The 12,121-nt window shown below is 34.7% G+C and overlaps 2 protein-coding genes across 2 annotated transcripts in view; both read left to right on the top strand.

Annotated features, from left to right (window-relative positions):
- On the top strand, positions 582-8,082 carry LOC105169015 (flap endonuclease 1). Its single transcript, XM_011089273.2, has 17 exons — positions 582-713; positions 823-939; positions 1,312-1,370; positions 1,942-2,001; positions 2,095-2,148; positions 2,246-2,294; positions 2,460-2,507; positions 3,161-3,226; positions 3,390-3,440; positions 3,755-3,874; positions 3,937-4,021; positions 5,107-5,188; positions 6,069-6,183; positions 6,296-6,352; positions 6,460-6,506; positions 6,589-6,643; positions 7,836-8,082. Exons 1-17 carry the CDS (start codon positions 702-704, stop codon positions 7,908-7,910), a joined length of 1,152 nt encoding a protein of 383 aa, XP_011087575.1. The 5' UTR covers positions 582-701; the 3' UTR covers positions 7,911-8,082.
- LOC110011225 (putative membrane-bound O-acyltransferase C24H6.01c) overlaps positions 9,621-12,121 on the top strand; it is an 8,159-nt gene continuing 5,658 nt past the window's right edge. The window contains exons 1-6 of the mRNA XM_011089275.2: positions 9,621-9,919; positions 10,015-10,070; positions 10,530-10,711; positions 10,811-10,859; positions 11,284-11,387; positions 11,491-11,555. Of these exons, the coding sequence (XP_011087577.1) occupies positions 9,814-9,919; positions 10,015-10,070; positions 10,530-10,711; positions 10,811-10,859; positions 11,284-11,387; positions 11,491-11,555 (562 nt within the window). The 5' untranslated portion in view covers positions 9,621-9,813. The remainder of the gene's footprint in view (positions 9,920-10,014; positions 10,071-10,529; positions 10,712-10,810; positions 10,860-11,283; positions 11,388-11,490; positions 11,556-12,121) is intronic.

The raw sequence follows: 12,121 nt of genomic DNA on the forward strand, positions 1-12,121 counted from the left end.
TTTTCAATTCATCATTTCTCCAAGAGTTATTTTTTATTCTTTAAAAAGAAAATATAAAAAATAAAATAATTGTATGAAAATATATCCTTTTAAAAACATGCATATAATTTCCCAAATTTCGCAAAAAATAAAATGTGTTTCAATTTATAATTATGAAGTTTGGCCAATTAAACTAGGGATAAGTGTTATATTAAATATAATTCAGGGGACAGAGTGTATTTTACTCGATAAATTATTGTTCACTCACACTTTAATTTGAGAAAATATATTATTATTTATTTATTTATTTTTACAAACTTATTATCCCAATTGACATGTAATACAATACATTAAATTTAATAGTATAAAACTACATAAAATGTTATATATATATATTCTCTAAATGAGTGGGATTTTTCTAAAGAAATTATAGCATACCCTGTGATTTTATACATGAATTTGAAAGTATTTGTAGTTACATTTTTTAAAAATAAAGTGAAGAAAAAACACATTTGTGCATTTACACTTTTGTCGGAAAATCAATTTTTTCCTTAATATTTATGAAAAATATAATACAAAATTATGACATGCTTGCTAATGTCCCTCTGCATAAAGGCACTCTAAAAGAGGCGGGAAAGGATCAAACCCTACCTCCCTTCTTCCACTTATTTCTCACAGTAAGCACAACTTCAAAGCGATTTCTTCCGTTTCTGCAAAATCAAATGGGAATAAAGGTATCCATCTTTTCTCCGTTAATTCGATTCCGCTGGTAAATCCTGGAGATATGTTTGTAGTTTATCTCCTCCAGCAAACTTCATTTACTGTATGCTGCGGATTTTCTAGGGTTTAACGAAGTTATTGGCGGACAATGCGCCGAAATCGATGAAAGAGCAGAAATTCGAGAGCTATTTTGGACGCAAGATTGCCATTGATGCCAGCATGAGCATTTACCAATTCCTTGTTCGTATACTGCACTTTCTGTGTGTTATCGCTTCTGAGTGTGCGTATCCGATTTTGTGAACCGTAGGCGCAATATGTGTATGTGGAGAAATGATATTAGGAATCAGTTAGAATGTTTTCTCAGTCCGTTGATTATGTTTAATTTGTGAAGTGGCTAATTTTTGTTGTGATTTCTTAGAGGCATCTGCTCTGTAGTTTGATTACATGTTATTCGGTGTTAAGTGGATTTTTTGTTAGAAAAAACATGCTTATGCTGGTTATATAGGTGTCGATTCGGATATCAGGTGGCTACAATGAATGGAATTGAAGAAAATATCTACTATGCATACAACTGAATGCTTAGATGGTTTTGTGGTGACTGATAATTTGCAGATTGTTGTTGGAAGAAGTGGCACTGAGATGCTCACCAACGAAGCTGGTGAAGTGACTAGGTGTTTAACCTCTACTTGCAAGCTGTCTTTTCTTTTCCTTTTTTTTTTGGTGACAAATCATAGTTAACATACGAAAGTATCTAAAGCTTTAATTAATTGAAATATACAAGCTTGTCCTAATTTGGCATTGAGGACCATCTCTGAACTATGTAATAAAGCTGGCACTTTCGACACATTTTTTTAAGGGTTCTTCATCTATTTTGTTACCTTTGCAGCAAACTAATTAAATTTTCTGTTAGTAGCTTTTCTAATTTTTCCAATACATTTGGATCAAATCACACTTTTGTCCCAAAAGTATGCCAGGAAAAAAGTTTCTGGCTAACATCTTTATAACCATAGAAGTGAATGCAGAAACTGTTTGAAAATATATTTTTTCTTCTAATGTATAACACATACATACAATAACTGATACAGGCATTCATGTGTTCATAATTAGTTGCGATAGTACATTTCGAAAGAAATAGTGGTTTGATTAGTTTATATCCTTGTAAATTTACTATCCCAATCTTTGTTCTCATGTATGTCATTTTTTTATATTTGCTACGTTTTAACATGCCTGGTCTTTCTTCAGCCATTTGCAAGGGATGTTCACAAGGACAATCAGACTTTTGGAAGCTGGAATTAAACCAGTGTAATTCGTTTGCTTTCTTCCCACTTTCTGGTACTTATACCATGTTTAAAAACCTTTGTGCTTTTCCTAAGGGAGTTGGCTTTGTTACTTTAGCTATGTCTTTGATGGAAAGCCTCCTGATCTGAAGAAACAGGAACTTGCAAAACGGTATTCAATGTTCAATTTCTGCTCATTGTTTGGCCTATTTTCAATTATTCATCTTGGGTGGTTGATTACTGGTTACGTTTTTAACCTGGTGATGCAGATACTCAAAAAGAGCTGATGCTACTGAGGACCTAAGTGATGCTTTAGAGGTTGATTCTTTTGCTTTTGACCCCTTCAGAAAATACTTTATCTTGCATCCTTCTAAATTTAACTGGTCCATTTGCTCCTCTGATTAACTTTTACGACCCTTCTTCTCATTGTTTCCCTCTTATACAGAAAATCCTTATAGCATAATGCTTTTGTTGTGATTACAGACTGGGAACAAGGAGGATATTGAAAAATTCAGTAAAAGAACAGTGAAGGTAAGCGTGTAAATGCTTTTATCTCCAGTTACCTGTCAAATATGCGATCTCTTTGGTTCTATGACAATAAACCTTAATATACTGGCTCTTCTATGTAATACATACTGTGGTAAATACAACTCTGAGTAAGTGCCTTGTATATATGCGCACAATAATGGATACAAGAACCGAGAAGAAGTTCAACTAGAAGTTTGTGAATAACTATTCAATCAACCGTTTTGGTTCCTGTCTTCCTGATAAGGTCATGGACCAATTTTCAATCCTATGATAAATAGTTTTAAGAAGGCATGATGAAAAAGTTAAGCTGAACTTTCGGATGTGTTAAACCTTATAGTACTGTTTATTGCTATATGGAGTAATCAGCTCTAATATAGGAAAAAGGTATCCGAATCTTCGTCTGGTAGATGGTGGCGACTATGTACTCTTTGAAGTTACTTAGAATTAAAGAATTCAGCTTTGCATGAACTTTGGGTTTTAGTTTATGAAATATGTTCTCCTTCACTAAAGAGTTGGACAATTTGATAATTATATTTTTAGGGTTTTAATACATTTAGAATCTTTGGTATTCCTTCTTTTTTAATTGCATCAATAATTGAGACTGGGAAGTTACATTTTCTTTAGCAAATAGTGAAATTTACATTTTAGTTACACAGGTTACAAAACAACACAACGAAGACTGCAAAAAGCTTCTTAAACTTATGGGAGTCCCAGTGATTGAGGTGAAGCAATAAAAACGTTCTTTAATCTTTCCCAAGATTTTTCAGCTTTGCATTCTTCATATTTCGACCACTGTATTCTGGCTTGGGAAATTTCAGTAGGCCTTTCTCCTGGAGGAGAGTAATTTGATCCTCTGTAATAATCTTTGCTTGTGAACTTGCTTAGGCTCCTTCTGAAGCAGAAGCGCAGTGTGCCGAACTTTGCAAAGCTGGCAAGGTAGGTAGATTTGTTGTCATTAATCTTATAAGACACATTGTCATCACAATTGTCGGAAACTAATTATTGTTCCATGATATTATCCAAAGAACCTTTTTTAGGCAAGGTGTATGGAAATTTATGTATTCATGTACAAAAAATATGCAGGGTTTTCTTTGTTATAGAGAGATTATTATGTCCAAATCAGAGCATTTGTAGGTTAATGACTTAAAACTCTATGAAGAAAGGGATTCAACTCAATTCATGTGCTTATGTATTAAATCCTCTCGCTACAATATGATTTAGAAATAACTTTGAAGTTGATTTGCATATAGGTTTATGCCGTGGCTTCTGAGGACATGGACTCCCTCACTTTCGGAGCTCCAAGATTTCTGCGCCATTTAATGGATCCTAGTTCGAAAAAAATCCCAGTGATGGAATTTGAAGTCTCAAAGGTACTAAGTAGTTATTTTTATCGATTCTAAGTGTGCTGTGTCTAATTTAGTGAAAGTTACAGGTTTTGGAGGAACTGAACCTAACAATGGATCAATTTATAGACCTTTGCATTCTCTCTGGTTGTGATTACTGTGACAGCATTCGAGGTAATACTTTTTCTTCCCAATTGGCGGGAAAGTGTTTGGGGGTGTGAATAGATCTTCCAAAAATTTTCTTTCTAAACATTTGTACTTAGCTCACTGCTGGGAACTTTGTCTTTATCGGTGAGTGACCTTGAAGTTTTCTGTTGAGTCACAACAAAAAAGATAAAATATTTTGACTTAGACAGCAGCGGAAACTTCTGATGCAACACTATGATCAGTGCAGTCAAGTAAGAATGCAAAGACTGTAAAGAATGCAGACGTATAGTGGTTTAACACTCCTTTGTCTGTTTTTGCATCTGTTGTACATAGGCCAACCTTTTCAATTCCACAATCTCAATCCTTAGTTTCTAGTATTGAAAAGGTCGCTGTTTTAGGATTGATCCGTTTGGCTTGGATTATTTCGGCAGTTGCGTTATCAGCTGAATGCACTGTACTCGGTTCCATCTTTACTTAGGTGCATGCTCCCTCCTTGATTGAGTCGCTTCGTCTTTGTCTCCCACTGCTGCACTCCTGAAACAATGCTTGACACAATACTTGATTGATAGGAAACAAAATAGAATATTGCAATAGTTTTGGAAACAGTCTACACTTATTTGGTTATCATTATCAAAGTCAAACAACAATTTGCCTAACGTAGGTTATAGTCTTATTTGTCTAGAGAATGCAGAGAACTTGAGCTTAAAAAGCTTTTTAATTATTGAGCTGCATGTTTCTTTTTCCTTTTGAGAAATATTACACCTTAAAGCATATATCTTCACCTGAATCTGGAGAAAATAATGCATTGATGTGCCATTATTGATAAGTCCAGCTGGTAGTGAATTGGATTAACTGGAAAGCATTTGAGTGATGGGGTATGGATCTTTTAATCACTGTTAAATAGATTCAGTCAGGAGGGAAATGACTTGAACTGGGCTACAATAAGATTCAGAACACTTCTGGCTAATATTAAGTAGGTATCCTAGTGACTTTACCATCGCATGTATATGTTCATATATGTTTTGTTTATGTGCATATAATCATTCACATGTAGCCTATACCTCTGCATTGAGATGGAGATAAATTCATGTAAGTTGTATTCTGCTTCTCAGGTATTGGGGGACAGACTGCTTTGAAACTGATTCGCCAACATGGCTCGATTGAGAACATTCTAGAGAATATTAATAAAGAAAGGTGGATCATGGTTTTATCAAATGCTAAAGTTTTCTGACTAAATCAATGCAAAAATGGAGGATGCATGATTATGTTTTGTTTTCGACAGATACCTAATTTCCTGTTTTCATGGGAGTCAAATTTGAGTAGTTTATGCTCTAACGATGTTTTATGTTTTAAGTTTCAACTTTTTACTTGAGAGAAAACTATGAAGATAATTTTTCCAGAAATTCTTAATAAACAAAGTTAAATAAGGAATACAACTGGAGTAAAGAAACCTCTCTACTATGGCACAGATTCTATTAGATTTCTGTTTAGCTTCATTATTAACTTACTCCCTTGGATCCTCATGACCCAGAATTGGATTCCTTTTTCAGAATCAACTTCCCTTGGTATCTGTTTCACCAGTGTAGATTGTTATTAGAACTAGCATGATGCTAGCTAATTATGATTATGCGTCCGCATCGTTTACCTACAACAATCATTCAGCAAACCTTGGAATTGATTTAGCATTCTGGAGTTTATATGCTCTTTTTGTCTATCTCTGAGATGGGTGCTTTCTTGCCTGTTTATAAGTTATCTTATATTTGGCTGTATAGACTGCCTGCAACATTATGCAGCAAAAGTGAATGCATCACCTTGAAAATTATTGAGGATTATTGAGTTTAATCCACACTATCTCTCAGAGGTTAAAGTTGCATACATCTTGAAGTTGCCTATTTTGCTGACTTGAATTGGTAGAATGATATTAGAGGAGAGAAGGGTGTGCACTGTTTTAATAGTGATTTGTGCACATAAATCTTTGTGTTAATGATAATTTATGTCCACATGCATGTCTGTCTAATGCTTCACATTTTTTAAGATTTTCCTTGATTAACTTTTTATGACTATGATCTTGCAGATACCAAATACCAGATGATTGGCCATATCAAGAGGCTCGAAGGCTCTTTAAGGAACCATCAGTTTTTGCTGATGATGATCAACTTGAGCTTAAGTGGTCTCCTCCAGATGAAGAAGTGATTGACTTTGGCATACATCTTTAGATTGTTTTTGCATTTTCCTGAATGACAATTTGATGGTGTGTGACTCATTAAATGTTCTTTTTCTTTTTTTTTTTTTCTCCTTTAGGGGTTGATAAGCTTTTTGGTAAATGAAAATGGGTTCAACAGTGACAGAGTAACTAAGGCATGTCTCCAATTTCATTTATGTCATAGTTTCCACCCCTCTCCCCTACTGCTAGAAAAGAGAAACCATATCACATTGTTGTCTAATCTGTATCTTGATATGTTTAGGCGATAGAAAAGATTAAGGCAGCCAAGAATAAATCGTCCCAGGGCCGGTATGAATCAATGGAATGAGTAGAGTCAAATTAAAATGTTACCTTGATATAGTACTGCTTTCTCACTCTATTCTCTGAACAGGTTAGAATCGTTCTTTAAACCAGTTGCTAACTCATCAGTGCCTGCTAAACGAAAGGTTTGTCAGTTTTCCTTGACTTTAGAAGTCTCTGGTGGTTATTTGCTTGATTGAACAGTTGCATTATGAGTTTGTAGTAAATCTGTAGATGGGAGTTTCATGGCAGTCTCCATTTGCTATTGACTTGATTTTCTAGATTAAATTTGCTGCTGTTAGCCTTTGTCTGTGAATTTTTCTATATTCAAAAACATTTGTCCCATTTAATTTTATAAATTTGCTGTAGTTGACATGCAATGCCCATAAACTCATGTACTTTTTCTGAGGGCTATCCTTTTGTACTCTGAAAATTTCTAGCAGCTAGGGAAGTTAATTATTTATGAATGTATGTGTTATTGCATATTCTTAATCTGTGTCATCATCTGCTTGCTCCACGTGAAGTTTCAAAGTTTTGTTGATATTGTTGCTTTTTGCTTGAAGTTGTGTTAACAATGTCCACGACTTTGACTTTTTTCTTTATTCTTTTATCATTTCTACCACTGCTGAGAAGTTTGCCTTCCAGAGGTACAAAATATGTTTCGCATGGAAGTAGGACCTAGAGCTGCATATGTGAAAAGCATTCATTTTAGAAAAATGTGTTCTAGAGAGATTTTTCTTTGAAACCCATCTTTTTCTGCATGCTTAGAAAATTCGCCAATTTTATTTATCATCCATTTCTGACCAACTACACCCAAGAATTTTCAGAATTTAAATTAAAAAAAAAAACCCTTCTTTCTGCTGCCTACCTTGAATATCTTACATCATTAATTACACCTAATCTAGCTTCGAAAATCTAAGACATATTGCATCAACAGTCATCATGATTATTTTTTTCTTAAACAATAGCTCAACCAAACACATCTTTAATCACATCTCATTTTAAACTATTTTCTTTTCTCACTTAGCTATAGAATAAACGGTAGCTCTTAGGAGTGACTGTATCCTGAATTAACCTATAGACTCTCTTAGCTGTAGAATAAATCTGGTCTGGTTATGCCATTATTTGCTGTGGCCTTGTTGGTGTCATCATTGTGTTTTCTGTTGTTGATGTTGTTCTGGAATCATCCTTTTTCTGTATCTACGTGTTTGTTTTAAGGCCAGAAGTTGGGGAAGGAGTTGAATGTGAGCCATCTGCTTTTCTTTCTTGAAATTACTCGTCATATGGCCATATGATATTTTCATGTTTATCTGATTGTCTTGTACAACTTAATAACAGGAGACAACTCAGAAAACTGAGAAGGAATCTGCTAACAAAAAGACCAAGGCTGGGGCGGGTAAGAAGAAGAAGTAGTAGCAGTCCTTGAATTGGAAGTTGAAGTCTTGTGCGCATTTCCAAGTGCCAAATCTGACTAATGTCTAATCTAGCAACCTTTGTGTAAGCCTTTAGGATTTGTTAGTATATACAAGTCTTTTTTGTGTATTAATCTATTCCATGTTAATGTCATTTATGAGTTAATTCATTAGTTCGTTTCCTTTACTATTTTGTGTTGCTTCTATTATTGTTTATTGGGGGTGTGTGTTCGATTCTATTACATTGTGGCAGAGTCTCAACCACCCTCGCTTATCTTTTGTTATTGAAAACATGACTTATCTGTGAAAATCTGGCAACACAAAGTACTTGCTACCTATGGTGGTGTGGCAATTAGTATTTTACCATTATGCTGTCATAGTCACCCAGTGCGCCTATTTCCTGAGATTCTAACCACACATATCACAAATAGGCTTCCAATTACTGGTTTTCCCTCTCTGTTTGCCCATACGTTTGGGGATGATAAGCTGTGTTGAGTTGGTGTTTTACGCCCAAAGACTTGAACAACTCATGCCAGAAATGACTCACAAAGACTTCATCCCTCTCTGTGGTTGTAGATATCGATTGGTAATCCACAAAGCTTAGAGATGTGATTAAAAGATAGTTGTGCTGTGAAAGAGGTTATACATGGATGGGAACAAACTCGAAAAGTGACTACCACCAAGATGCAGTCTGATACAGGCAATTTTTTCTAGAAAATTCATAATTAAGAGTCCAGTCCTGCTCAAGCATAGGCAATGGATGAAATTATCTTGGTGCTTTAATGTGCTCACATTTACATGTCCGGCATGCCTCGTGTGGTTGTATTTTATGTCCAACCTGATTCTTCATCCCTGACCAGGCAAAAGAGGTTCTCACTTCTCAGGCTTCATTGACTGAATGACCATCTGTACGCATGCGACAACTTAACCACTGGCTCTCCAAAATGACCGTCATTTTGCTACTGATATTATCCCTCGATACTTTTAAGTAGTCTGTTTCATATTAGAAATGTGAAACACCATGTAAAGTTAAAGGGAACAGTGTATGATGGCATCGCATAGACAACTGCTCCTCAAGATGAGATGACCCAGTCCAGAAAGGTCATCAACTACTGCTATTTTCAAGACTTGGGTTCAAGACACCCTTAAGATAAACATTGGTTTATATATCATGTGTAGGATGCGATCGTTTACAGTACATTCCACTTTGCAAGTATTCCAATTGAGCTCCCAAAACCTTTTTCTTTTTTATTGAAAAAAACATCTTTGTTATTTCCAAATCCATTCAGATTTATTTATTTATTTATGCTAGTGTTCAACTTTTTACTATTCACAACAAAATCTAAAATACGTTGAAGGTCTGCCTGTGCGTTTACCGAACGCAATACGTAAGAATTAAACATATAATGTATCTTAAATTAATATTTACGTAAAATATATATTAGGTAAATGTATAATTATAAATCTAGACTGTTGAATTAAGTAAGATATAAGCCATTAGATTCAAATCAAATTTAATGATTTTTAAATAATTCAAATTAAAAAAACAAAAAATCAAGTAGAAAATATGTGGATTATACGAAGTTATGTGAGGGATAAATTACTTTATTTTTTTAAATATAAGAAGATAATTTGATTTTTTTTTCATAATTTCCTCGTTTCTAAGGTTGGATTTGCATTAACCCCTTTTTTAAGAAAAAAAACAAAAGAAAAACCACTGAAGGCCGGTTTGGGGATCCCCAAACCCATTTCAATAAAACAGAAAAGTCATACAATGTTCAATGATAATTACAAGTCCAAAACCAAGTGTTGGCGGCGGCGGCACTGAATCGAATTTGCAGTTTAGTGATCGCTCCCCTGCTCCAATGCAGCATTGTTTGAGGGAATAAACCAAAAAATCAGTAATGAAGAGCAGTAATTTTTGGCGGCAGAAAGAGCTCCTCTTTCTCGTTCTATACGCCGTGGTTTTCTATATCATTGTCATTCGTCGCTCTCTTCACCTCTCCCATGGTACACCTCAGATACTCTTTTTCTTATTCACCTCTGCCTACTTCTCTGGGTTTTCGTTTACTGATTTCATTTGTTTCTGCTGATTTCAATTACAGATCATTATGCCAAGCTCTACGGTTTACGCCCTGGCTGGATTGCCGCTCGACTTAATGTATGCCAATTTTGTATTAGTTTATTATTTATTCTAGTGATTACTTTGTCTTGAGTTGTTTTTTCTTTCTTTTTTTTTTTAAAGTCATAAATGGAACAGAATTTTGCTTCTTGAACTAGAAAAGTAATCTGTTGGATGAAAAATAGGCAACTCATTGTTATGCTACTTTCTTAATTTTTGGTAACCTAGATTAGTTTCTTCCTAGTGCAGCTGAAAAAAGGGTACCAATCAGTTAGCTTAGTTTATAATAGAAAGGACGACGTTTGAAAGCTTAACAACGAACCTAAGGGAGAAAATATGTGTACTGGATGAAAATTCGACTTATTGCTACTATTGCTTGTTCGTTGATATCTTGATTAATCATATTGACCATGTCAAAAAATATCCATCTGTCGTGTTTCATTGACTTGTCTAATGCATTTTTGTGCGTTTTTTCCCCCTCTTGATCTGCTTGTGCAGGATATCTCTGATGCCCAATGGAGAAATTTCAGGTCGAATTTACCAATTCTCACAGTGGTTTTCGGGATTTTTACATTGGTTGCCAATGTGCTCAGGACCTCTTTATCTTTGAAAGCGCATGGGATGTCTATTGTCTGGCTTCTGATTTCTTTGACTTATCTATTATATCTACATGGAGCCTGGTAAATACATGGCTTGGTTGTAAGCTTAGACATATTTTATATGCTTTCAGTTGCTGTAATTATTCTGGTAACAATTTCTTTCTTGTTCTCGGCTTGCAGCCTCATATTTGTCCTCACTATTGCTTCAGCTAATTTTTCTCTAGTAAAGGTCTGTTTCCTTCCAGCTTTTGATATTTCTTTCTCTGTATTTGCTAGTACATCTCATATAGATTTAAGACATGCCAAAAGAACTGGTAACGAGGGATTATAGAGTCTGGTTACAGTAATGAAGATTCCTAGCTTATAGGCTATGTTTTTGTTTTATATTAAGAGTAGTTACTCTGGTTGATGATTTTGCTAGCTCAGGTACTCGTTGTGGTTTCAAAAATACCAAAAATTTATAAGTAGCTTGCTGACTTTTTTATTTGTTTGTAGAGGGAACTCTTGTTGGCTGGGATTTGTGTTTCTAATCTTCACTGAACTTCATGCTTTTGTTGTGTTCAACTTTTGAAATGCCATGATATTATGTACTTAACGTTGAAGTTCTTAACGCTAGTAATGTTATCAAGCTTCTCACATCTTTTGTTCACCAGATATTTGGAAGGACAAAATACTTCTCACTTCTGCTCTGGATTTTTAACCTCTCATTTCTTGTATGTAATCGTATTTATGAGGGATACCGATTCTCCAGTTTTGGGTAAGGTTTGTTTCTGCACCAATCTTTCTGATCTGTGACCATTTTCTGTTTCAGTTTTTAAGTGTTTGAACTCATAATTGTATTTCTGTTTATCTTGCTGTAGGGAACGCTGGGCTTATTTGGATAACTTTCGGGGTACCTTCAGATGGCATATCTGCTTTAATTTTGGTATTCCTTGTCTTTATGTTCGATTTACGCAGTGTACATTTGCAATTGTTCCTTTCATGTATGGCATATATTGCTTTGCTGGTGTCCTATTACAATATAGGCCATTCTGATTTCTTTTCAGCCATGTGTTGCATGAAGTTTTAACTGACTTTTTATGGAGTTTCATGGATTATATCGGTCTTTTCCCATTCAGAAAAAAGAAATGAGTAAACAACCAGAAATGTGAATATACACAATCCGGCAGATGCCAACAATGCTTTTTCTTTCTAAGCAGATGCAGTACCTTTTAAAAGAACTTTTTAGGATGAATAACTTCTGTTTCTTGATGTATAATTTTATTAGTAGGATGAAGTAACGTTAGATATCCTCTTAAGAGTTCTTTTTTTATTTTTTATAAATTTTCTGAATGGTTCATCATTAGCAACGATATCCTGATCCAGGCCCAATGCCTGTCTTGACCAAGTTGGAGCTTGATCATGATTTCTAATTATATTTTTTATGCCAAAAAATGTATAGCTCTTTAGACTTTGCTTCTGTCCTGTATTAGAAGCATTCTGGTTTCTACA

Source organism: Sesamum indicum, linkage group LG8 (genome assembly GCF_000512975.1).
Source record: "Sesamum indicum cultivar Zhongzhi No. 13 linkage group LG8, S_indicum_v1.0, whole genome shotgun sequence".
Taxonomy (NCBI): Eukaryota; Viridiplantae; Streptophyta; class Magnoliopsida; order Lamiales; family Pedaliaceae; genus Sesamum; species Sesamum indicum.